This window comes from Pholis gunnellus (assembly GCF_910591455.1).
Source record: "Pholis gunnellus genome assembly, chromosome: 21".
Taxonomy (NCBI): domain Eukaryota; kingdom Metazoa; phylum Chordata; class Actinopteri; order Perciformes; family Pholidae; genus Pholis; species Pholis gunnellus.
Window position 1 is genome coordinate 7,444,030 of NC_136548.1, and position 27,922 is coordinate 7,471,951.

General features: G+C 41.5%; 2 protein-coding genes across 2 annotated transcripts; one reads left to right on the top strand and one right to left on the bottom strand.

Annotated features, from left to right (window-relative positions):
- tmem130 (transmembrane protein 130) lies at positions 1-3,963 on the bottom strand (the record flags this gene model as incomplete). Its single annotated transcript, XM_079182874.1, has 7 exons — positions 1-141; positions 526-632; positions 2,208-2,410; positions 2,695-2,779; positions 3,066-3,211; positions 3,293-3,464; positions 3,717-3,963. The coding sequence occupies 7 exons, from the start codon at positions 3,961-3,963 to the stop codon at positions 1-3; spliced, it is 1,101 nt and encodes a 366-aa protein (XP_079039000.1).
- Positions 3,964-4,929: 966 nt separating this feature from the next.
- On the top strand, positions 4,930-27,836 carry baiap2l1a (BAR/IMD domain containing adaptor protein 2 like 1a). The gene is made up of 14 exons (XM_079182123.1): positions 4,930-5,151; positions 6,656-6,731; positions 6,937-7,023; positions 15,937-15,998; positions 16,993-17,064; positions 17,288-17,422; positions 20,409-20,561; positions 20,649-20,792; positions 21,358-21,481; positions 21,766-21,979; positions 23,671-23,730; positions 23,813-23,960; positions 26,430-26,470; positions 26,619-27,836. The coding sequence occupies exons 1-14, from the start codon at positions 5,101-5,103 to the stop codon at positions 26,689-26,691; spliced, it is 1,440 nt and encodes a 479-aa protein (XP_079038249.1). The 5' UTR covers positions 4,930-5,100; the 3' UTR covers positions 26,692-27,836.
- The last annotated feature ends 86 nt before the right edge of the window (positions 27,837-27,922 follow it).

Consider the following 27,922-nt stretch of genomic DNA (forward strand, 5'->3'; position numbering starts at 1 on the left):
TTAAGAGCAGTAGTGTGTCCCATACTGCAGGAGAAGTGGCTCCTTCTCTCCCCCCTCCACGTTGGAGAAGTTAAAAACAATTGTGCTTTGACCTTCAGAGTCTTGGTTCTTCAGGAATATAGCGTTGCTGGAAGTGGCAATCTGTAAAAAATCAAATGTGCCGAGGCAAATGTTGTAAAACATATGTTTGTTTCAACGTATTAGATTAAACTACACACACACTTTAAAGACATTTCTTGTTTTTCTTTGTGCCACACACAATTTGTTGCTCAGGCATAATTCATTCGTGGGCACAGACAGCCTCCTTGTGGTCATAAACTGCAATCACTGAGGCTCTTTATGAGGGTTTGGACTCTATTCATCAGAGTTAATGAAGACAAACACACATCAGGGAATGTTTACTGCTGAACCTGATGCAGCATTTTACCATCGTTTGACTGAAACTTAACCCTTGGTTACATTAGAATATAAAAGAATACTTTCTACAATATAAGTTGTCTTTGTAAGATGTTCAGTTCTCAGAACCTGAGATATGTTGTGGTGACGAGGGCGGCAGGCGATGACCGTGATGAAGGAGAAGGTTGCTACAAGAATGGCAGCACATGACAGGATGAAGATCAGGTGGGTGTTATCTGCAAGTCAAACAGAGGAAAGAAAAAAAAAAGTGTTGCTTGTGAGTGTGGTCCTTTTAGAATCAAAGTCACAGTGAAACAACATTTACACAATGTCTTGTGTTGACGTAGCTCCATTTGAAACTGGATAGACAATCACGTTGAGAGCTAAAAAAAACAGAAGTTTTCATCGTCCGTTCGACTGTTCTTATTGCTATCAGAATGTTAATAAAACACTTCACTTTGTTCTGTTGTTTTTATCAAAGTGCAGTACATGTGAATTAAAGTGTGCCATATAAAAACATGAATACTGAAGGAGACTTTAACCATATTAAAGTCTCATCACAACAGCAACGAATCAATTGAACACAGCGGACATGTGCCGAGCAGTCAGCCCGCTCTGTGAGCCGGCCCTGATTCCTCCATTTTCACCGTTCCCCCTCCGTCTGTGGAACTAACGCGGCTTATCGGCACATGGTAAGTGTTATCTGAAACACCACATGACACAACACAGCTTCCCTTAGATTCAAGAACCTTCCTTGACTGGTGGAAGACCATCCAGAAGAGAACGATGAAATGATTAATTGTCAATTCACTTTTAGAAATAATTAACTGTCTGCATGCACCGAATCCATTGTGAATTGATGAATCAATGGAAAGTGTCACTGATTTTGATTCATTCAAACTGCATCAAAGCAGCGGGATCAGAGAGATAAGAGAGCCGAGCACATTATGACCTTAACGTTATTAATAGATTTATATTTAGGGCAAAGGGTAACCAAAGGAATACATTTATACAATAAATAATGGTATGGGTTTATTTGATGATAATAAGATTTTGCAAATAAAATAACCCAGTTCACCAATCACCTGCTCTATTGAAAAGGGACATAGATTCATGAATAATTAGAATAAATAAATACATACATATATATCAATTTGATATTTGTGCTGTATATCAGTTGTTAAAAAGGAGAGGACTTAAAATACTAAATAATAACATCAAATAAATTATTAATTGAATTAAAACAAATAGTATAATTTGTATTTTTAAGAATATGCCAACTGGTTTGTATCCTCTTCTCTCTGTTTTAACGTTTTGATTCATCATCAACAAGCTTTTTGCAAGGTTCTCTAGGTCCTCCATTCATTCATCATTTTGACAGACTTCGTATGGATTATGTGTTGTCACTGTAAGGCATTTCTCTTCTATCCTTGAAAGTGTTAAATGTTGTCAAGTTAAAGTGAAAGTGCTGCATCATAGTTTGCAGGTGAGGAGTTGAAGATCCAGTCTCAGAGTTCACAGCATGACGTCACGAGAGTTGAGTACATGAGAGCGGCTGAGGGGTCGCTGAGGTTAAATGTCCGTCATGTGAGAGTTGTCACTGTGGTTGTAAACTGGATGGATCTGATCCAACTCTACAAATGCAGTTTTAGTAAAGTCAAGTGGATGAATGAGAAGAATCTACATGAAAGTAGAGCCTCCGCTTTGTTGTGTAACTTAATACATAAAAATAAAAAGTAGCCTGTTAGCCAGTGGTTGTGCGTGTGTGTGTGTGTGTGTCTGTGTGTGTGTGTGTGTGTGTCACCGCTCACTGTTTCTCCTGACATAGAGGCTGAAGGAGGTCTGCATCTTGCTGACGTCATTGCGGATGCTGATGTCAAGGCAGTGGACGCCGGCAGAGGTGAAGGTGTGGTTCAGTCGCAGGGTGTTTTCATACAGCATGGTCAGCGTGCAGCTCGCCGTCATGTCCGGCACACAGTTGGCCAGGAAACGCCAGCACACCCACATGGGAGGACTAAAGACACACACACACACACACACACACACACACACACACACACACACACACACACACATACAGGAGAGAGGTGTCCTGATATTTTACCTGCATTGGTCAAGCATATCAAATTCTAATTTAAATCTTAAAAATGAAAGAGTAAACAAATAAGGGGATATTCTTTTTCATACGGATAATTATCATTGCAACTTGCATTGATCACAACGCATTAAATATGTAAAATTCAAAGGATAACCTGTTTTTAATTGCAATAAACATGAAATAAAAAAAATGCAGCCTACCTTCCATCAACATGAAAAGCCAAACTTGTGTTCTGAGACACCTCGTAATCCATGGGCCCCTTCAGCTCGATGTTTTTAATGGCATCTACAAATGAGTTTCAGTTATTAGTCATTTTGTCACTTTTTCTAGGACTAGTTTAGGCTCAACTTTACTTGACAAAAATACAGCATGCACCTCTGTATCAATCCACTTTGACAGTTAGATCAAAGTTTCCAAAATACTGACGTTACTCGCCTCTATCTGCCTTGTTTTATTGAGATTTGCTGAAACTGCACCTCATCATCCGATCATTTTATAAGGCTATAAGGCTGAATATGAAGCTTTTATTTTTTTGTAAACTGCACATAAACTAAAGCATAAAACTACAAACCGAGGACCTGGACATCCGTGGAGTAGACGTCACTGATTGCAGGTGAATATTTGGTCACATTCACTCCTACTTTCAGCCGCAGTGTGTAGTTCCCTGACTGAGTGTAATGATAGCGGACAACTGGCTCGGTCCCTTGGATCACCTCTCTGCATCAAAAGAAGTAGTGAAAGAAAAAGAAAAGCATCCCACCTTTTTTTTAATATTTAAAGTTGTAAAAGTTCTCATACCCGTTCCCTAAGTCCCACGTATAGGAGAACTTTGCCGTGCTGAAATTCTTTTGCGGATCGAAGAGTTCAAACATGGTCTTAGTGGGAACATCTGAAGCCAGTTCTCCCGTGTCCCTCACGTAGGTGGCATTTCCCTCCATCTGATAGAAAACCAACTTCCCAGCGATGTTTTCTGTTTAAAAAAGAAAATTGAATATTCTTAGTTATGAAGCCACAATGCCTGTGAGAAAAGTATAAATGGGAATTGTTAGCTAGCCGACCCAAATCTGTCAAAGGCTCTGTGGTCTCTGCCACACCCAGGCCGACCACAGGAAGGAGCATCAAGATCCAGGCAACATTCTTTCTGCAAGCATATAATCCCACAGTTTAAAAAAAAGAGATCAATAATGTCAAATGTCTTAAATTTAAGGGATGTTAGATTTACCTGTCCATATCTGCTGGTCCTCAGGAGGACCTCGAGTAGAAGTAAAGTGAATCCTGGGAGCAGAGCGGTTGGACATGGGGCAGTCGAGGGGTAATGTGGCTCCTCCTGACTGCCTGTGAGACTCAGAGCATGCCAACGAGAGCTGTAAAGGCTTGAAATTGTCGCCATGCGTTTCGATCATGGGGCTCTGGAGCAACAATCGGCTTTTGTGAAGGCGGCTCAGGCCGGGTCGGAGATGTGGGGGCATCTTTCTAAGATGTGGCCCTTTGAAAAAACACCTAGTTTCATAAGGACATGTGGAGGTGTATTGATATCCACATGGTGGTGCTAACAACTCAAGGCTCAACCAAAAAACAGGTTATGCAGAGTGACTATTTTTAAATGATATCTAGATGAAGTACATATAATATAAATATTATTAACACTTCTTGTTGGCCTAAATGATACATGTTAATATCTCATCAGGTAGTCCAAAAACTGTATTTCACAGGTGAAAAACAATATGTGGCCCCTCCAGGTGTGACTTTATCATGGACTCAGTGGAAAGAACAAGTACTGTACAATTATTAAGGTTGCTGTGGATCCATATTGTGATGCTTTCTCCTTCTACTCCACTGCATTTCAGAAGGAAACTGTTACACTTCGTGACTTTATAGATTTATTATGATAATGTGCAATGTTCTTTGAGTAAACAACTTAACCGCAGTTTATAATGTGATTAAATCTGGTACCATCTCGACTATGCATCATTGATAATCGCGTGGGATAATAAAACCGAGGATAGGGGCCATTCTGCATGAGTCATTTTACTTTATAAATGCTTACATATCAGTGCTTTCAATGTCTTGTAATGGAGTATTTTTGTATCGCAGCATCGCTACTTTTACTTCAATAAAGGATCTGAGTACACTGTCTGACTTCTACCACTACATGGATCAGTTTATTGTGCGACTGTTTGCATTACAGCGCCCTCTTCAGGCCAACTGGAGCGTTGTATTTTAACACCATACCAGTGCCAAATTAAGTCACACCTTTATTTTTTACAAGAGACATCGAGAGTCCTAACTTTTTCTTTTCATCACGCGAGAATTTGTATAACATCTATCGTGACGTCACGGCGCCCTCCCTCGCGCTCCGCCCCTCGTGAGCCCTAAACTGACGGGGGAAGTCTCTCTCTCTGTGTGCCAGTCAGTCCGTCAGTCAGTGCGTCCTCCGCCCGCCCGCTGAGCGTCTCTCTGTCCACACGCGCGCAGTGAGGGTGCAGACAGGCAGCAGGACCGGCTGTGGGATTTATTACACCTGGATTACCAAACGCCACATTTGTGTTTTTCCTCATTTCTTACTTTTTCCGACTTCTGGGCTTGAAAAAAAACAACCTGCCATCATGTCTCGGGCTCCAGATGATGTGAGCAAGCTTACTGAAAGTACATACAAGGTAAGTCTTTTGGCAAATAACGATATCATCATTTATGATTGATGGATATTATCTCTGGTTTGTGATGAGGGTTTAGAGGGGAGGAAGCGGGTTTTTATTAGTTATGTTATAACTCATTTTTGTTGCATTTTAACCCCGACAATACGTCAAATATATAACATCACTATAAATGAGTTGGAGACAGTTATAGTGTGTCTGCTTTTATTTTATTGGGGCCGTTTTCTTCCGTTTTCACCTTTTGTATAAAGGACCCATTCTGTTGAACTCATCTGAAACTCTCTGTTTACAAGGGGAATAAAGTTGTTGTTTTTACCTTATAACAGCTGGTTTGCCATACTTAAAAGTCATAGTTTTCAGTGGGTGTAATGTCCAACAACAAGAACAAAAGTGAATATTTTATTATTCAAACACGTCAAACCACCATGAGCCAACCTGCCTGTCTGGCATGTGATGAGTGAGACAAACATTTCTCTCATCAATCAAACTGCTCTAGCTTGTCAATGGACATTAAGTGATTTGATCAAAAGGCATTCATCTTGTCGGCTTAGAGTAATCTAATCAAGTTTACACTGATCCCACATGTGATATGCAGGTGAGAGTGTGTCTGGGTGTGTGGGGCGGTTCTTATGTCTCTGTGAGGACCAAATGTCTTCAGAATCCCAAAGAAGAGAGTTTGGACTAGAGGTTAAAAGGTTATTTTATTGTGTGGTTTTAAGTTTTACATTTAATAGTATAATTAGGTTTAAATTTGATTATTTAGTGGAATGCAATGTAATGTAATTAGCAATACAGTGTGTGTGTTTTGTGTATCTTTGTGTATGTGGGTTTGAGAGCGAGAGAGAGACACACACAGAGAAAGTCATACCTGTAGTTAACTGTGTGCCACAGTTTTAGCTGGGAGAGAGAGAGAGAGAGAAAAAGAAAGCAAAGAACCTGTTTCCCTTTTTCCCTGTCCTCTTCTGCTGTTTTTTTCTTGCTGTAAAGTCATACCTACCACTTCATTGTTCTGCTGAGGGCGTGCCAGGGGAATAGAGGCAGGGAGGTGAACAGCACTTGATTGTTGAGGCATTTCAATGAGAAAGAGAGAGAGAGAGAGAGAGAGAGAGAGAGAGAGAGAGAGAGAGAGAGAGAGAGAGAGAGAGAGAGAGAGAAGGGGGGCAGGGGTTGGGAGGGGAGAGTGATGAGGTTCATACTGCAAATAGCTGCCACTTTGTACGGGACTTCGCTCTTATGAGGGAGTTGTAAAGCATGTGTGAGGGGTCAAGTTAAAGATTGAAAGTTTTATTGTTCTGACATGGTGATATTTTTAGAGCAAAAGCGCACACACTTGCTCTTGTTTTCATGTGTTTCTGTTCTCCACCCACTCCCACAAAAATAGCCTCACACGTTTTATTATCCTTTAAAAAAAAAAATTAGTTACCATATTGTGTGAAACTGTTTCTAGATCAGGATTAAAATATTTGTTTTTCCTCCATAACACCTCAATCTCTGCTCTTTTCCCCAGAATGTGATGGAGCAGTTCAACCCAGGCCTGAGGAATCTGGTCAACCTCGGGAAGAGCTACGAGAAATCAGTCACAGGTAAACACAGCTTTCGCCCCTCAAAATAGGATGTCACCTGATGATCTATACGTCTTAACGTGAACTTTGAATTTGACCTCAGTGTCAGCGGTATCCCCACTAACCAAAGAGCTGGGTTTGAGTAAACTTTCACCAGAACACAAAATGCTCCGGCAAGTTTCTCAGCTGCTAACTGGATGATGTTTTGTCTGTCTCTCCCATGCAGCGATGACTATGGCTGGGAAGGCCTATTTTGATGCAGTCTCAAAGGTCGGAGAGAATGCTACAGTGTCTCCAGTCTCCAGAGAGCTTGGTGAGTGTCATGCGACTCCAGGTCAAATCTACCTTCAGAGAGTGAAATCTCAAGGGGGTCTGCCTGACAGCCATATCCAAATGTCTGTGTGGTAAAGCTTGAAAAAGTATAAATAGAAATATAGTATAGTATACATATAAATCAACAGCTAGCAGCCGGTTATCTTAGCTTAGCATAAATGAAACAGGTGGAAACCGCTAGCCTGGATCTCTTCGAATGTAACACAATCTGTATACTGGTATGTGTTAATTAGTGAGGTTTGGAGGTGCTGGTAGGCGCATTAGAGTCTGGCTGTTTCCAGACTTTATGCTAAGCTAAGCTAATTGACTGTAGCCTCGTGTGTCTCGTAGAGACACAAGAGTGGTTCCAATCATCTCATCTAACTCTTGCCAAGAAAGCGAAGAAGTGCATTTCCCAAAAAGTCGAACTGATTCCTTAAAGTCTCCATGAATATATCAAAGGGACTTTTCACATCACCACCATATGCCTTTTTTTTGCCTGTGTGCAAGTCAATTATGCAAACATCTGGAAATAACATTGAATGAACCCTTGTGGCACAGTAGCATCATTTCACTACAGTCTGCTCTCACGCTCGATCTGATTGAAGTGCTTCCTCTGACTGTTCTCGGAGGCTGCCAAAAAGCCTGAACAGGTTGTTTTTCATCCATCATGTGACTCATCTCCAATTATTCTATTATCGCTCAAATGTGGAGCTGACCCACTTCATCCAGGGGTTGTAATTTGGGGCTATTACGATTCATCAAGTTTATTTTATTTTATTATTCTGTGTCACTCCTTAATGCAGGGGCAACAAAGTGGCCCTCTTGTAAGCTCAAGTTGATGTGACATGCAGAGAATCAGAGTAAGGCAGTAAAAATGGATAAATAATGCTCCGTCATTCAGCGCTGGGTCTTTTACCACAGTGAACAACACGCATTGACTAGGTTCTCTTGTTTTTTCGATGGCATTTGCATTGCTTCCAGTCATAAACAAAATTTCATGAAATGTCAGACTAGGCGAGGTGATTTTCACAGAGCAGCCATTGTGTGAAAGAGACAAGATGAAGCGTGTGTGTCACGTTTGGTGAACATTTAGAAAAAGGATTAAGGAAGTTCGCAAACAAGGCAGCGTAGCTGACAATTGGCGGAGTGTCAGCGTCTGAAAATGAAACCATGGTGAAGAATACGTTTCATAATGCTCAACCGACAGAAAATACGGATCCCAAATACCACCTTTCTCCTGTCAGTCAGAAAGATCGTCTTCTAGATTTTTAATTAGTGACATTAAAAAAAAGCTTTCTTATTACACATTATTATCCCGACAGGCTAAATGTATAAAATCCCTCTTGGTGCCAATTAGCGAAACAATCTCCGCACTCTGCTATCAGGCAATGTTGGCCACGTTTGTCGGGCCGCACCTGTCAGTTAACAATGCAAGTACTTCATTGCTTCATTAAAAAGTATGTTCACGCTACACGGTTTGCCGGTGACATTTTCACTGCAAGCCAAAAACAACGAGGTGGAATAGCTTCACAAAGGCCACCTTTACTTTAGAATATTTATAGGAAAGTTTACAGCCTTAACGTTGATTGCAGCATTGCATATGTGCATCTCCAGCATATTTGAGTAGAACAATAACACTTTAAAGAACAGTCAAAACTAATAAAAAAGGGTTTATTTATAGGGAGTGACATTATTTGGCAGCAGAATCCATAGAAAACATTAAAATGGCTTCTAGTAAAAAGGTGCTTGAAAGTCTTGAACCCTCAGCTCTGCCTAGAATGGACGGCATTGAGGCAGTGTGAATTCTCTCACACATTGCAGCGAGCAGAGTAGCAAACACGCTGAACAAACAGTAAAGACAGAGGAGACTGTCTTCCCAGCCCTGATCCTCCTCATTCCCTGTTCCTCCATCTGCCTCACCAAAACGCCGGTCTTTACCGTCTGTCTGCGGAGGCCGGGGGAGGCTCAAACTGTATGGAAAGAGACAAACATCTACTTTTTTTTATATTGGCGCTGTATATATTAAAACAAAAGTCATAAGACAGAGTTAAACAATGATAGACGTGTTAGAATGTACAGACTGTTCTTTACCTTCAGTCCTCGTAAATACTTCAACAGGATTTACGATTGCTTCTTATTGCCTTAAGTGAATCTTTAATCATTCATTCGCTCTCTGACAGTAGGATCTTTCATTTAGTCATAAAAGTCCAAGAATTGAGCATAATTTCCTTTTAAACCGCACCACTGTCAAGAATGACAAACCAAATGCATTACTGTGTTGTTACGACTAGATCTCCACTGCAGGCACCTGTATGGATTTTTGTCTCTGGTGTGATTTCAGAGTTCAGTTTTTTTCCCCTCCCTCTGTGGTGTAGAAAGCACTTGCGTCACTGTGGTTGGCAGGCATTTGCAGAAAGTTACCTGAGGCTTTTACTTCATACCAAGCGGGGCTTGTTTTCCTTGGCTACAGTTTGTCCACATTTTGTCTTTCAAATTATAGCTATACAAGTCACAACTGCCTGAAGACAATGAGTGAAAACCTATAACCTGTGCTGTCTGATCTCCTTATTTATGACTTAAAAATCCCAACAGCGTAGTTACTTTATCAGAATCGCTTTATTTGCCAAATGTTGGCCACAATGGTCACAGGAATGTGATTTAGTGATACAGCGCACTAAAACCAAGAAAGGCAAACCCTGAGATGGGATTTTCTCCCATGTCCTACTTTAAATAACCATCTTTCCTGCTCTTCCATCGCTGATCCTTTAATGGGCTGCGACCAGTTCTAACCACTACCAATGACCCCAAATATTTAAGAACTTTTAAAAGTAAAAAAATGTCAATACACTCCACCATGGTCGCTAATGTTAGCTAACTTATATTGCTGTGTGGCTAATGATGCTAATGTTAGCTAACTTATATTGCTGTGTGGCTAATGATGCTAATGTTAGCTAACATATTGCTGTGTGTCTAATGATGCTAATGTTAGCTAACTTATATTGCTGTGTGGCTAATGATGCTAATGTTAGCTAACTTATATTGCTGTGTGGCTAATGATGCTAATGTTAGCTAACTTATATTGCTGTGTGGCTAATGATGCTAATGTTAGCTAACATAAGAAAGATATTGCTGTTAGTAACATACTGAGTCAGTTTGCTGACTTTATTGCTCGTCTCTACTTGTGCTATATTTTAGTAGGGTACCATTTAGCATTGGACTTTTTTCACTGAAGTAAAAAGAAGTAAAAAAAAATCAACACATTGATTTGGAAAATCAATGTGCCATCAGTTTTTGAGGTGAAATACTAAATGATTATAGCTTGGCATCAGAACATATTTTTGTTGTCATTCATGTATAATAAAGTGCCATGGCAGCGCAGCTGGTTTGCCATATTTAAAAGTCATAGTTTTCAGTGGGTGTACAATTAGAAACTTCCTGTGCATGAGGCCATGACTGGACTCCACAGGGAGTTGCCATTCCACTCTGAAAGGCAACAGGTATTCAGGGACTGAAAATGTTACAGGAGAAAGAATAGCCACATCCCCACCCCTTCCACCTTTTCTTCGTTTGCTGAGCCAAAATTGTTTTTTGAAATATTGAAGTACACTGTCAGCATGAGAAAAATGGTAATGTCAGCCAAAGCTATTTTATTCTCCCCAGAGAATGAGGATTTAGAGCGGGGAAACCGCTGAGTGTTTCCTACCGATAGCTTCTGTAACAGGTCTCTGCTTTTGAGAGGAACTATTCATTCTATGGGGAGGTTGATGGTATAGATAATAAAAGATTGTGACATTTCAAACACCTGGCTTAGAGCTATATCATGGGACCATTTTGCTCTCTAGACACAACAAACAGTTTTGCCCGAGACATCAGTACATGATGGGCAATTTATCTTTTTCTACAGACACAACATCACCAGAAGCATCAGGGAACCATAAATTGTTCCTAAAAGTCAGTGAAGGTTCATCTCCCTTCATTTCTTAGTTTGTGTCTGAGAGCACCTGGAGCAGACTCATTTGTCTTGGCTCCAAAAAACTTGTCTGGTGCAAAGTTAGTCCAAGAACTTCTAAAGCCTTCTTCTTGGCAAGAGCGGGTAAACTTGATAAAGTGGTCAGGCTCACCATTAATAACAATGCATGTCTCCATCACAAATAATGCAGTTTATGTGTTAACCATCTAAGAATTTGTCTCCTCGTCAAGAACTTTAATAGTCGTCCCTTTGTGCCAGTTGGGTTTAAAAGTGTTGGCAGCGCTTTTCTTATAATTAATGAGATGCATAATTTCTGTGTATTTTGATCTTATCTCAGATGATAAATGTGACATAAGTAATTTTAGGCCTCACCTTAAGCTATAAGACTAATGACATGCAACATTCGCCAACGTTTAATTTGAACATTTTGGGAAATACACTTATTGGTTTTCTTGCCAAGAGTTAGATGAGATATCTGCACGTTCAACAAATGTGATGCACCAGCCAGGAGATGCTTAGCTTAGCCTAGCTTAGCTTAGCATGAAGACTTAAAGTACAGCAAGTCTGGGTCTGTCCGAAAGGTATCTGCAAACCAACCCCTTTAAATTATTAACAGGTCATATCTTGTTTGTTTCTCGGTTTGAAATTAGTCAGGATTATTTTTACTCTTGGACAGCGGCAGGCTAGCTGTGTCCTCCTACTTCCTGTCTTTAAGCCAAGATAAGCTAACGGTCTCTTGGCTCCAGCCGCATAGGCCAACTTAGTATACAGACATCAAAGTGGTATCGATCTTCTCATTTAACTCTTAGCAGGAAAGTGAGTAAGTAAGTAGTTCGCAAAGATTTTGAACTATTACTTTAAAACCTTTAAAAAGTGGTATGTGTTCTCATGCTCGTGATAGAAGTATGGGCAGCTGCTTAGGACAATCATCCGGACCATATGGCATAAATGTATCTGTGCCACCAAAATATCCAGGTCAGTCACACAGACACAGATTGTTTTCCCAAACCAGGCCTAGACTGTTGAAAATAAATAAAGGAGGGTGGAGGTTGTTTCAGAGTCCACTCATTGTTCAGTCAGTTATGACTCCTGTCGTCGCGCTCAACAGGTCCCTAATGATCCCAGATCTCAAACACAACCTCCTTCTGCATCTGCTAATAAAGTAAAGGCTTCCAGTACACCGGGAGTTTCCTCCAAGGGACCTCCAAAGAGACCAGACACTCACTTTCCGCTCAATAAACCATGATGTCGGAGCATCTAAAAAAAAACGTCACACTTCAGTCCTTTCACAAAAATATCCCATGAGTCCCTCCGTCGCTCACTCTGCATCTGAAGTCGCTTATCGGCTATTATAGATTTGAACCATTATTTAGAGAAAATCTCTCTCTATAAACAACATAAAGCATTTTTTTTTTAAAGTTATGAGGTTTGCCTTCAGTTTGTTGTATTATGTAAAGAGAGATTTATATTGATGCTCGAGGCTGCAGTTAGTTTTATGTGTTCTAGTAATAAATGATGTTATGTGCCGCGTGTGGCTGCAGGTCATCGCTCTGTGTTAAGGAAGCTGTCACAGCTACTGATCTGGAGCACACAGTAGACATGCTGAATGGCAGTAGATGCTCCAATCACTAAACAATAATAAATGAATACAACCCCAAAAACAGATGGCTATTGATCATCAGTAGGGTGAGAAACTGGTGATCTATATTCATGATGGCATCTTATATTGGTAATAACTGCAGGGCTCTAATCACGTACACTTATTTATTAGTGGTAGAGCTGAAATGATTAAATAAATCGATTAATTGAATAGTCGATCGACGGTCTTTGGTGTTTTAATGGTAAAAGTAGTAATAAAATGGCAAATTATTTAAGTTGTGATGGGATTTTTTTTCACCATTGTTTGACATTTTAAATAAAATAGGACAGATTAATCAGGTTGCGTGTCTCCCAAACTTTATAGAGGGACTAAACTGAGCAATGCAGCCTTCAGTTTGCATGTTTGAGTTCATGCAGTTTTGTTGACAAAACAATCTCACCTCAGGGTCCATTAATAAGCCACTCCTGAGCTTTCTTTTTTTCATATTACATGATCTTTATTAGCAGAGAGGGTTTGCCCAGTTTGTAGATACAGTACATTTTTTTGTCCATGTTGGATTCAAAGTTGAGTTTCAGTTCATTTTTTTACTTGAAAACAGCCTTTTACAAGACGGTCTCACCTCAGGGGCCATTTATAAGCTGATCTTTGAGCTTTCAACATGATCTACCTTATGCAGTGTTTGTTGGTTCTGGGTGGTTGTTTATACAGTAAGTCCAGAGTCCAGCGTTTAACCACAGCCACCTTCCCATGTGTTTCCACGACAGTGTATTCAGCATTTAACACAGTGACATCATGATGATAACGAGGAAGGGAGTAGCTCATCGATGACAACTTTCGAAAAAGTGTCTCACCCCACCTGCACAGGAATGTGTGCAGTTGAGACACCACTTGATCCTGAGTCACAAAGGAGGTGGCTACATTTCGTCAGACACACACACCGCAAATCTGCGAGGACAAGCCCAGTGATGCATCGCATGATAAAACCGCTCCACAAGACCATGACCAATACAGGCGCTGCCAAGTTCAGCGCTATCTCAGATGTTGCTTGCGCTTGGATAGAGGAGTAAACTCAATAAAGGAAAGATTTCCTTTCAGATAAAGTGGCGAAACAAAGGCGAGGTTGAGGAAAGGTGCCACCGGCTCAGCTACGAGTGTTTGCCCTGCCAGCGTCATCTCATGTTGTACAGCTTGCTTATCTAACACCACATAGTCAGGGGTTGGCACAGGGCACTCCCAGCACATAAATGGCATCACCTGTTGAGAATGTCGAACGCTCTGCTGCCTTGTAAAACAGGCATTTGATGCTGGTCGCAAAGATTCCATACAAATTGTATGTTAGCTGCACCAGGTTTTAAATGACCAACTTCAGCCAGGCTTAACTTAAAGCTCCGACGACCAAACTACATGCTTCAAAGTTATTTGTTAGTTGTAAGCTACAGTATCTGAATCAGTTGGCATGACAAATTTGAGTGTATACAAGGGTAGGAGAGAACAGGCGTGTTCATTACTCATAAGTCATATGAGTCAATCATGGATAGTTCAGTTTTCCACAGGGATCTCTTATCAACCCTGTATGCGTAAAAATCCGCGTGCACGTGGTGCAAATCGTCGACGCAAGATTAGATTATCTTGGTACTCAAAAGGGACCAAATAGCCTGCAACAGATCGAGATCTGAGATTAGATAAAGTCAGAAAGGCTTGAATAGCAGTTCAGCCCAGTAGATGCTAAACACTTTGTGTTGCCAGGTACTTCCTTTAGTTTTTTATTCACACTTTAGTTAGAGAGAATCCATTTTTGTACTTTTTACACCTCAACTCTCACACCTTAATTCCACGGAGAGAAAGCAAGCATCCGTTATCTTGCTTTTTTGCAACATTGTACTTTTGCTCCACTCTCGTGTGACAGATTCACGATTCACCGTACAGTCTGTACCAAGCTGTGGTAACGCTCTGTAGCATTTACCCTCCCTCTCGCAGGCTTTCACACCTTGTTAACCCCAAAGGTGAAACCTGCAGGTGTACAACGGCCTCTTTGAACCCCCTCCCGGCCTTTTCTCAGCCTCCCCCTTCCACCCCTCGCAGTCCGTTGTTGGGGCTGTACAAACAGCCCCTGAGCCCCGCGCCACCCCTCCCTGTCGAAGCACAAAGGCAAGCATTTACCAGTACGTTCTGGTGACCTTCAGAGGGCAATGTTGTTGTAGCTGGACGCTGCCTGCTGGATCACGGGAGTACAGCTCTGTATCAGTGGGTCATTACGTTTGTTTGCCCTGAGTGGAGGCGTGCGGGGAGGAATGTCAGGTGTTTGGTCCAATGTGTGTTTAGGTAGAGTGTGCCGACATGGGCAGCTTTAAGAGATTTTTCACATAAAAATCCCAAAGTGAACCTGACACCTGTTCCTGAAGGTGTTGAAATTCGAGCAAGTTGTTCTCTTTTCCCTAGTGGTGACACTGTCACATGTCCAGATATGATGTCCCATATTGTTTTTTTACAGGTTGCACCTGAAACGCGGTGTCCTATAGTAAACCTTGAGTCTAGATTTCACCCCATTGTGATAGAGCTAGCACTATAAACTGCTTAGCTACGATTGTCCACTTCTGTTTACAGTATTGACTCACTCCCATTGTCTTGTGTCATATGCTGCTCTATCTATGCTGTAGCCTGTCTGTGAATGGAGACTGTTCTGTATCTGACCGCACGATACCAGAACGTTTCATAGAGATTACTTATTGACTGCTGTTCAAATATTGAAAGGAGATAAGTCGTCTATAAAATATGGGTTTTAAAGATGTATGCAATGCCTGATGAAAACAGGCTTTGATAGTTTATTATGGAAAGTATTCATAAATAACATTTTCTCCTGAATCTGCATCTGGTTATACACTGTTTGTGTGTGGTGGATGTGTATGTGAGGTGTCTGGTTTACATATGCTCGCTGTCACCTGCCTTGCTTCAAGGAATACTTATTATTGAGAAATGCACTTTCTTGCCGGGAGTAAGAGTGAGAGGATTGGTACCACTCTCATGTCTGCACAGTAAATATGAGGCTACCACCAACAGTCAGTTAGCTTAGCTTAGCACAACGACTGGAAACAGGGGGAAACAGCTAGCTCCGTCTCAAAGAAACAAAACCACGCACCAGGCAGCACCTCCTGAAGCTCCTAAATTAACACATTATATCTGCAAATGCATATATGAAATGTGCAAATAAATCAAACCACTTCATGGTTTAACTATGAGCTAACTCACAACAAGAAAGCTATAGAATTGTCTCTGGTCAGAATACAAAGTCAATGGGCCATTGATCTCTGAAATACTAACAAATGTTCCTGACGTCTCTCTAGGTGTGGTTCTGATGGAGATCTCAGACGCCCACAGGAAGGTCTACAATGAACTGGAGGAGAACGTGAGTATCCTTAAAAAAATAATCCCCAACAAATGCACAATTTACTGATGCTTGAGTAGCGTTTGGTAAAAATAGAAAGACATTTTGGTCTTTTCATGGGATTCGTTGACAAAACGAAAAACGTAGAATATGGCCAGCTCTGATTTTCTCAGTCAAGCTCACAGCTTTAGCGTAAGTTGCTCCTTTAGTCTTTGTTTCATTCTGTCAGGCCCTGAATCAGAAGAATGAAAGCAACATAATGGATCTGAAGAATGAAACGAGACAAAGCCTTGCCGTTGCTGCAATTATGTCATTAAAACAATTTTGTGCCTTTTTAGGAGTACCCTGTGGCCACCAACACTCGGCTTCTCTTCACATAACAGACAGAGATTTGCCATTTACTACAGTGCCTTTTCCGAACACGTAGCCTCTTCAACCTTTTGTGCTTATTCTCTACATTTTAGAGAGTTTTAACTCGTTGTAACAAAAGGTGAAAGAGAGTTCGTTGAGAGTGGAAAACCCAACAGAATCCTTCCTGACACTGCTGCCTCGGGGTGAAATGCCCCAAATACCTGCTAGTGACAACAAGTAAATTAGAGTCAAGTGTCGTCGGTTTGAACACGGCGAAAACTGAAACCCAACACTCTCAGTCTTGTTGTCTGATTCTTTTTGGAAATAAGCCCAATCTCTTAAGTAGAAAAGCAAATGACGTGCTGCGTGAATGGCTCTCGTGTCTGCCTGTGCCTACCCTGGACTGATCCTAATGTATCTGCGAGAGGGGAAAGTTGTAAATCTTTAACCATAACAAGCTGATAAGACATCCCTGATGGTCGGAATCTCATCCTCTCAGAAACCCATTATCATGCACTCCACCAGGTCACTCCACTCTTATCGCTGCGTCTCCATTGAGCCATGTGACTGAACTGTACATTGTGTTTAGAAGAGCGTGCATGCAGCTTGAAGTGTGTTGCATTGAATTTAAGGTGTGTGTGTGTGTGTTGTTTTCTCTCTGCAGTTCAAGACGTTCCACAGGGAGATTATTATTGAGCTGGAGAAGAAGACAGAGATGGACGTGAAATACATGAATGTAAGCGTAATCATATACACACGTGCCTCTTTCCATTGTTTGTAGAACTTCTAATGCAAACCTATTTCATGAACGCAGAGCTTAGATTGGCCAATTAGACTGGCTCTTAGGTTCTGTGAATCGCAAGATTATTTTAGCTTCTTTGTTTCCGAGGAACATTTGCATCATGAAAACTGTAAACCTGCTCACTTGTCTCATCCCTCTCTTGTCAAACGTCCTGTAGGCCACCTTCAAGCGCTACCAGTCAGAGCACAAGGTGAAGCAGGACTCCCTGGAGCGCTCTCAGACAGACCTGAAGAAGCTCAGGAGGAAAAGCCAGGGAAAGCACTCATCCAAGTATGAGATCAGAGAGAACGAGGTGAGAGTGAAACCAACACCGACGCCCCAAATTAGTTTTTTCCTTCCCTTCAAAACAGAGCCTGCCTGATACTTTGCACCGCTCTCCAAGCAGAGTGCTGTTGCGTGCTCACGCTGTGCCCAAGAAAAGAATATGACGAGTGTAGAATTTATGTGACGGGGCGAAGAGATGTGGCCAAGATAGTTGTCATGATAATCACATACCAGTGTGAAGGAGAAAGAAAGAGGTGTGGGACTTTGTGGGACTGAAATTGCAGGTTTTGCTTTCCGGTTATACTTCATAATTACTTTGAGATGTGTGTTTAAATCACTCAATACCTTTAAAAAGCACTTTTTTATTGGATAGGACAAAGGAATAGGACCATCAAAGGTGCCACCGCGCCTATAGCTGTTTGCATATTCTCTGTTTTTGCACGCAGCAGAATGAGACCATTATGCCCCGGCTCACTGCGTTCAAATGTAGACGGATCATTGCGTTTCTATTGGAGGCGTACACACCCAAATTTGCACAAACGCATGCGTGAATACTTAAATGTATGCAGACACACAGTTCCAGACCACGCTGAGCCCCAGGTTGTATTGGACGCGACAAGTTGGGGTAATCGTAACCAAATGGTTCATTCCTGGAAACCAAGAATGTAGTTTATCATGAAATGTCAGATCGACTTTCAGTGCAACTAGATAGTTATATCATCCAATGACGTGTGTTGTATGCCAAACAGAGCTGATAGGGCTGCAAGAGAAAAATCCAATCCTTCCAGATTGACCTTGCTCAAAATCAAACGTCGTTTGGTGTGTACACTTCTCTGCCCGTGGAGGAATTAATTGAAGCTGAAGAGCAACAGCCAAAACAGGTTCCTAACAGCCATTTAGGTCTAATTAGCAAAAGCTAGCATGCTGACAGGCTAGCGTGTCAGCATGCTAGCTTATGCTAGATGGCGATCGTAGTTACATTATACCGGCTTTTGACGGTGAGCATATTAGCATTCTGGCGTTAGCATTTAGCTCTTAACGAACATAAAATGTTTGTCCCAGTGGATACAGACCTTTACATGACAAATATAATGGACCATAAATACACAACATACAATATTAAAATCAACATTTGGAAATATTCTCCAGAAAACAACTTTCATTTTAACCCATCAATAGGTAGAATTGTACCTTCAGCAGTGTTCAATGCACAGGAAATGCATAAGAAATATTCCCAAGCAGACAAACAGCAGTGTGGAGTAACATATTCTTTTGCATCACACACACATTTTGCAATCACTGCCAAGTGGATAGTAGCACACACACTTGGCCTTGAAGATTTAGTCAAGTGTTGCCGTCACCATTGCTTGAGGAGGTCTGTTGTGTGCTGTGCATTGACCCTGAGAATATTGTTTGAAGTGTATGCCTCCAAATGAGTGGTGCACATATAGTCGGTTGTTTACGTCCTGCTGTCCGCTACCAACAGGCGACCGTAACACCTCAGACAGCAATTTGCTTCGTAAATCAATGCGGTGAGATGAAGTCGAGACTGCAAAAGCCAGAGCAATAATTCCTGTCTGTCTCTTGTTTTAATGTATTGACTGTTTTCATGTCCTCACTTTGATGATGGATGGTGTGTGGGCCTGGTTTGCTTCGACAGAATTGTTAAACAGAACTTGCGGTGATTGTAGGTTGCGAAAGTGCTGTTTTTTTTTGGGTTCTCTGCTGCTAACATCAGAATCAGTCTCCTGTTTATCCTTGCACTCGAATGGCAAGTTTTAAAAGACACTCATACAGTAAGTCGTCCTATCTGGGATCCCTTCTCTCTCAGAAGAGTCTTTTTCCATTATGTGATTAAACACCGGTGGACTACAAAAGAGACAAGGCTAACGGACCTAGCTTTCTCATAATCATGTGCCAGTGATGAGCTCAGTCCTGTCTTTGTGCTCCCCCACCTCTCGCTGAGAGTTTGGACGGCTGTTTGCTGTGAAAGTGGGTACTCGAGAGCCTTGCTTCAGCGTCTGACAGGCTATGGTGGAGAGAGAAAGAGACCAGACAGCAGAGGAGGGTCTTTGACAGAGCCCTCAAGAGACAGGCAGCTTTAACCGGCACCATGACAACCTGGGGAAACGGCAGAGATCGTGTAAAGGGAGTGGGTGTAGAATAAAGTAACAGAGGAGTGGGTTGAGAAGTAATTGTAAAGAGTTTATATGCCTTATATGAGGTCCAGTCGCCCATCTGCTCTGCGTTTACCGCTGTGCTGAGATCAATCCACCAGCAGCAGGAGGCCCAAATAAACTCGTCGCTAAGTGCAGAGACTTTGATTTCAAGGCTCGTTAGTGCCTCGATTTGTGACTCTGACCCGAGGCGAGCACACAAGCATTAAGTTGCGGCCACAGAGTTAACTTTTACTCAGAGGGAGAAAGAGCCAGTTTCCCACATTGGTGTTAAAGCAACACGTTTACAATCCTAACTGCTTCACCCGGGAGGTTCACAGCTGGAGGTTGTGGGGACTGAAAGATGTACATGTAGTAAAATAAAAAAGACTTTATTAAAAACACATAAGAAATTAAATAACTTTTCATATTTCTTTTTTGTATGGCTCTCTTCTATTGTATTTAAAATAAAATTCTTTATTTATTTCTATCATTTTTCTGTAATTTATATTTTTCTATTTTTTTCCTTGGTATTTTCTTTTATTGTTTACTTATTTGTTTGTTTCAATTGCATGTATTTTATGTTAAATATTTTGTAATTCTCTATCATTATTTTATTGCTATTATGTTTTTTTCACTAACTGATTGAGGCCCATTCTACCTTCTTATGATCCTGATGAAGCGCTGAGAGGAACACCTTGCTCTCAGTTTTATTGTTTTGTTCATTGTCTTTGTGGTCACTTCTCCAAACAATATAGTACAAATACAATCTCTCCCTCATTTGTTGCTCATTTGAAACCTGACTAGTTATTAAACCAGTACCATGACCTCCTTGATGTCCTCTGACCCTGTCTGCAGTATTTGGAAACCATTTCGTCGCGCCAGATGGACATGCAGAAGTTCATGGCTGATGGCTGCAGAGAGGCCTTACTAGAAGAAAAGAGACGCTTCTGCTTCCTGGCGGACAAACATTGCATGTTCTCCTATCAAATTAGCAACTTCCATGAGAAAGTAAGCATGGACAGAGAGGTAATCCTGCATAGTCAGACCCCTACGCTAAAGGACAGTTTGACACCTTCCTTTCTCTGGTGTTTCCAGGCCAGAGAGATGCTGGCCGTGCAGCTCCCCAGCTGGCAGGAAAAGTGCAGCGACATCACCAAGGCGCCGGACACGGTGACCACCATGATAGAGGAGATGTCCCCCACTCCAAAACAATCGCCTGTGCTTGAACATTACAACAGGGTGAGTATTAGCTGGTCCTGTTTGGATTCGTGATATGATATCCGGATACATTTGCGGATATCATGTCATGAGCTTTATTCTCTTAACATGTGTTGCTTTTCATCCCTATCTTTAACACTCATCTTAGCTGCAAGATGCCTCAGATAAAAGCTGTGGATAGAAGCATCCCAAATATTACACGAGGATAAACCGTGTAGACAAGACTGGCCCTGCAGTGTTGTTGCTTGTATTTTTATCTTGCAATGGTGCTGACATCTGTTGTATCAGATTGAGGTTGTGTAAAGTGGTTGGTTATCGTTATCTGGCCATCAGCCATGAGAAACCCTGCACGTGCTCTTGTTGTTCTTGTAAAGTCCCCTGATTGTGTTTTTCTGTGGTAATTTATTGCCTCGTAGGAGGAAGACATTCAGTTTCAACTACGATAATGGCTGTTTAAATATCTTTGCCTTGACACGGACTTTACCCTGGTCATTCAGAGAAAATGCTTGTTTTCAATTTCATTATGCCCGTCTCCTAGTTTGTCACATTTTGCATCTGCTCATTAAATTCTTCTTCATCTCCTCAGAACAACGTGGAGTCAGGGGTGCCTCCTCCAGCGCCGCAACTGAAGGCGCAGATCAGTCCGCTAGCCAACATGTTCAACCCAGAGCCCAGGATTCCTTTCACCCCCCCGTCAGACCACAACTCAGGTACGGATGGCTTCTCTGATACACAAACATAAATGTACCTGTCCCCCCACAAATAAACATTTAAAAAAAGAAAATTTGACTCTCATATCTGTGTGGTAAACGGAAGCTAGCAGCACGTTAGCTTAGCTTTGCACAGAGACTTGAAACAGGGGGAAACAAATAGCCTCTGTCCAAAGAGACCTTTCCCAAAATGTCAAACTACTTACTGCTTAAATATTAAATTACCTTTTTGATTTCAAGTTCTGACAGATAACTGACATGATCCCATCTCTAATCTCCTCCAGACCAGGGCAGCCTTGGAGGGGACAGTCTGTCGCGGTCGACATCCCAGTCGTCCGGTCTCAATGTGGGCAGGAAGCACAGAGTTAGGACCATCTTTCCCCACACGGCAGGCAACAACAACACGCTCCTCAGCTTCGACGACGGCGACGTCATCGCTCTGTTCATCCAAGAGGAGAAGGACGGTTGGTTGTACGGAGAGCTGGAGAAGACACAACAGTAAGTTTTCCACTAGTTTCTTATATTCCTAAAAAGTAAAAAAGGACCATTGTTGTCCAACATGATTCTTCATTGCCATTAACACACCCACTGTAGTTTATTTTGATTTGATCCCACATACACAGCCCTGCTGCTGTAAATACAACAAATACTCCTTAATCCACCAAATGTGCAATAATCTGCCAGACAATCTGGGGAAGTCTGAAAGTACTGTGACACATACTAAAACATTGTTGGCTTTGGTCTTTTCATGTGACTTGTTGACGATAACAAAGATATAAAACTATGACAGTGTTATCCTTTAATCTTAAAACCTGGACAGAATATTGGGCTTTTCAGTCGGACGTGACTTGTTACAAAATTAAGACAAACCTGAACTGTGGAATAGGAACTTTTATTGTGAAAATCCTCCCAAACCTTTAACACACCCACACGAGGAAATGTACTCAGCAGCTCTGACACTCACATTTTTCACATAACTTAAGTTAGCAGTACTTGTTGCCCGCTTTGTGTTTGTTAATATTTAGTCGTGCCAATACATCAGAGCTTAGGAACACAGAGTATCTCAGGTATGTTCCACATGACAGCCTTAAAGCTCTCTCTTGCTCTCTCTCGCTCTCTCTCACTCTCTCTCACTCTCTCTCGCTCTCTCTCGCTCTCTTGTCCGGCCTAAAAACACCACACACACACATGCCAACATCCAGGTGTGTTGTACATTACCCTAACTGATTTTCCCTTTTCTCTAATTTTCCCTCACCCTGGCACACGATGACGAGTGAATTAAATTAATATGTCAAGCCAAAAAATGCAATTAAGATGAAATCACTCCTTTGAACAGCAGCGTTGACTTAATCTCACCTCCAGACGGCAGAGAGGGGAACATATTTCCAATCGCTTCAGCAAATTCTCCCCTGCTTTATATTCTCCGACGCAAACACTTATGGCACCTGTTAGCTTTGTGTGTCTTGTCTACTCAAATCATCAGCTTGGCAACTGTTTACGTACGACAAGGAACGGTTGTATCTGTAGCCGCAGCAGCACAAATCCATAAAGCAGCCTGTGTAATTACAGTCATCTTCAACTACTCGCTAGATCAATTAGGCCTCATAATGCAGGCTTGTGTCGACTATTTGTAAATCACATTACATTCTGTCTCTTAGCAACAAATCCAGTGCAGTGGTCTGATAAGACATATTTTTCTCCAAACATGACTTGGAGTCAACTTCTGGGTGTCAGTGAACGAAAACTGTCTGCCTGACATGGATTATATATGTACATCTCATACAAGTGTGTTGTCTGTAGCAGCCAACTCGTCTGTTGTATATTATCATGAATACTAATTAAAAAAAAGTACAGAACATCATCTGATACTCAAAAATCATTAACTGTAGTGGCCTGATTGTTATGTATAGGTTTGCCACTAGAATCTGGCACATTGTGGCCACTCGTTCTGGTTAATGGTGTTGTTGTAAATCAAATGTTTGGTTGTAATATTGTCTTAAGGAATAGCTTGAAGATTTAAGAAAAACACTTGATGAGATCGATACCTCTCCCACGTCTTATACGACATGGCCTCCAGAGAAGATAACACTTGATGGATATCCAAGTATTTATTGAACAATAAAGATTTTATATGACTGCTTATTTGAAATTGTTTCATGACATGATGGTGTGTTTGTCTTCCTTGTTAGGCGGGGCTGGTTTCCCTCATCTTACTGCAGACCTTATAGTGAAGCAGTGCTATCAAACAGGTGAGAAAACATTACAACGTGCCGGGAAGTGAATCAATGATTTGTTTTTACAGCTGAACCTTTGTGTCATGTGTGTCGGCAGCAATCTTGGCACGCCGGTGCGTAGTCTGAGCGTGGCCAGTCTGCTGGAGCAGGAGGAGGAGGAGCCCGTGTTGCTGCCGCCGCCCGACTACAGCGACCACACTTCTTCTAGCCCAGCGGTCTCTTCAACGCCCTCGCCACAGAACAAGGTCAATACCAGCACCTCAATGAGCATCTGCTGACCACATGTCCTCTGTTGTATTTATTAAATACATCTTTGTGTGGATGTGATTAACTAGACATTGGTTATTCCATTAATCCACCGTTTGTCACTCTTAGAAATGAGAATGGTCGTTGTTTTTAGTAATGTGGAAGCACTCTACCATAGGATGCAATGAAAAAAACGTGCTTCGTCAAGTGTGATATTTTGAAAACAGAGAGGAGAATATTGGATTTGGATTGGATTTACCATCACCAGGTTGCCTGATTATTACTTAGAAATAATGCTAATGTGTGTTCGTACCTGCTGGATATGTAAATAGGCACGTTTTTGCTTGCTAGCTAGTTAGCTCTGGTTGCGAGGCTAACAGTAGAGGACTGTGGTTGTGCTCGACAGCAGCCATGTTTGAATGTCTATGAGGTGGGCCACGTCCCACGTTCTAGAAAAAGTCTTATGCTCCCTGATAGGATATCTCTACTGCCTTGCCGAATTAATCACAGACTCTTTGACCGCGCCACAAAATGCCAACACACATTTCCAACTATTAGTCTGACTAATCGTGTCTTATCAACATCTCCTCGTTGCCTAGTAATTGCCACCACACCCTTGAGAGGGAGCACAGCCAGATACACGCCTCAATTCCTCTCACCAGTTTGAGGAAACATGTACAGTATTTATCTAGATGACTATTTCCCCCAAATGATGTGTGAGCCCTAAAGCTGTCATGTATCCTTAAGTAAATGAATCCGAGGCACAAAAGACAAGTGTGAAACAGACCAGAAAGAGACATCTGAAAAATGCTCCCAGCCAGGTTTTGCCAGGTTGCGTTGAGGAAGGGAGAGGTTAGAGGAGAGGAGAGAGCGTTACATAAAGGACAAGAGGGTACAGACACAATTTAATTTCGTGCCCTACACTGTGTCCGCTGATTGAGAATGAACTAGTAGCTGTCCAGCCAGCAGACGAGCACAGGCACACTTCTTTCTCCCTCATCATCACCTTCCTCGCTGCTCTGCCTGTACTCAGTGTCCTTTGTATCTGCTGCCTCAGGGCTTTACCGTGAAATAAAGCACAGTGAGGGATGTACCTTTCCAACAGTAAGGATCCCAGTGCTCTTTTTTAATTTTTCCTTTGATCATCTCATCCTCATATGATTCAACATTTTGTAAAAACTTAGCCCAGCATTGATAAGGCCACACACAAAAATAAATCATTGCTCTACCTTTGACAACGTGTCCAGAGGGCTGAAGGCTGGCTGGGTTTGTTATTGTGACTGTGGGGCAGAGGTGGAACTTGTCACCATTGCTCGGAGGATTTTAGTTCCCCGAGTGAAGCCTCTCGGGCAGCATTCAAATCAAATCCCTTCTCCTGAATCCTAAAACGTTTTTGTGCATTGAAAACATGTCTTATTTATAATAGTTTTTCATTTCTGAATAACGTTTATTCAATATTTCTGTCAATTTGACTTAAAATATCTGTGTCCCTGAAGAAAAGACAAATCAAAATGCTGGTAATATTTTGAGCCAGAGGAAAAAAAAAACAAGTTGAAATGTTATCATGTTTGTAATTTATTCCTAAATGATGAATGTAAGAGTTTGGTGAGGGCAGTACACTACAACAACAAGAGAGGTACTTCCTGAAAGGCAAAGTTCAGGGCATACAACTGTACAAAATGAGGCTGCACGTTCAGTGACTTCCAGCTGTTGTCTGCTCTCTAATGGAAAAGCAGGGTAATGCATGTTTTTTTCTGTAATTAGTAATGAATGCAATGCAACCATTCGTATAAGCTTCACAGAGGTAAATGATAAAGATTTGCATTTGAAACATAAAATAAAATCCATTCGGTTTACTACGTTGAGTTACCTCTCTTTATCAGCCCTCGTCATGCACAGTTAACGAATAAATGATAAAATCTTACTTTAAATACTTCCTATCTGATTTCAAATGAAAACAACATCCTAAACTAACTAACTAAAGTCTTGGGTTGAAATATATATTAACTGCTGTGCCTCCTCTTTAAACTTTATTTACAGTATTTTAAAAGCAAATATGGTAGCCTCACAAAGGTCAAGTACAATCGTTATGTTCCCCAGCTTTATCGTCCCCATGCTCACTTGGCTGTGTGGAGGGTGAAATGATTATTATTGTCCACAGGTGAGAGAAAAAGAGGAGTGTGTCTCTTGCCATGCAGTCTTTCTAGATTGTCCAGATTCCAGACTTGGTGAGGTCTGAGTTTAGCATGTAGTTTAAGTACATGTCAAAGCTCCTCTGTGCGGATTGGGAAGGTGCGAGGGGGAGGGTACTGTTGATGGGAAATCTTAATAAACCAGTCTGACAACACTGACTTTCTTCACAGCCGGAGGGAGGGTGTGGATTTGTGGTGGTTCTTGTTGAACGTGTGTTGTTTTCTTTGTCCGCTGGATCTTGAAGGGTCTTTTCTTCTGTGTTTTTTTCACTACAGGTTTCTTTAGTCAATGGGACTGCAATGGCTCCCTTTCTAGGGTGAGTGACCTAACACAACTAACCAAAACTCACGTTTCCACAGATGTGCATTGGTAATTAAACTTTGGCTGATGACCACGTAATGATGAATTTGAAGGCGTTATATCAGCCTGATGATTTTTTTTTTTCCCCCATTAATTTCCTGCAGAGGAGGGAATCCATTCGCCACAGTCAAGCTGAGACCAACAGTCACGAATGACAGATCAGCACCAAACGTCTAACACAAAAGATGAGGATTTTCACCGCTGTCATGCCTTCAGGGGAATCATGCAACATTTGGACCCCTGCGACACACTAAATATCACCCCAACCCGACATCTCACCGGCCTGCATGCTTGTGTCCCTCAGTACCGGTCTGCTCTATTAAAGGAATCCATTGTTTCTTGGCACAAGTGTGTGTTGACTGTGCCAGTGTGTGTTTTACATTAGCCGCAACGGGGAAATATTGCATAATCAACACATGGAGAAGCAGGAATTCCAAGATTTTTGGTAACGCAAATATTTTGCGTTAAAGTAAGAATTCACCCCAAAACTAAAATTTAGAATATGTACGCGATCAAGATCCTGCACAGGGATGGCGGACTCCACCACACATTTTAAAAACTACTATAGTGTGTAGATAGGTAATTACTGAATGTAAATACTTTGAATGGGACTAAAATAAAGCTATTGGGGCTTTTCTAGTTTCTAGTGACATGCTAACAAGGAGATACTTGAACCTTCATTTTGGGTGAACTGTTCCTTTAAGATGCAAAGAAGATGCTTAGACGGTGTCATAAGGCTTGTTTGTGCTGCAGTCAGTGCAGTGTTTTCATATAAAATGAAGAGATCCAGATCGACTTGATGCTGACAAGGAAGACCATGCATCCAGGCCGTCTACCCCGAAAATATATTGTCATTTCTGTTTTTGTTATAATTATTTTTGTCTTTTGTTTTCTTAAGAGGCGTTATGATATACAAAGGTTGTGAGAATGAAGAGAGAGAGTGACAGCGTTGGGAAAAACGGTTTGTCATTTGAGTGAAGGCAAAACAGTATGTCACTGTTTAAAACGAGAAGGCTATTTATATACACTTAAGTATGATGATATTTAAATAAAAAATATGTGTGCAGAAGCCCATTCTGTGAAGGTTCCCTTTTGAATACGATAGCCACCGTGCTCACGATCCCAAGATCACTTTAATCTGACTGCTGGTCTGTACTTTAAACGGGCAATGACCTTTTGATGAAGGGAATTTGTTTTCACTCCTCATGGTTTCACTGTTGTTCAATGTAGATTCTGTGTACAAAGCACAGTTTATACAAAATAAAAATGTACCTGGTAGACATTTGCATTGTACGAATAAAGTGGGTCATTGTTTAAAAGTATTAACTGTTTTGTAAAACACTTTTTTGTTGCCATGTTTTTGCTTGACAGATTGTAAATGTGTGATGAGGAAGTGACGGTTGAAACA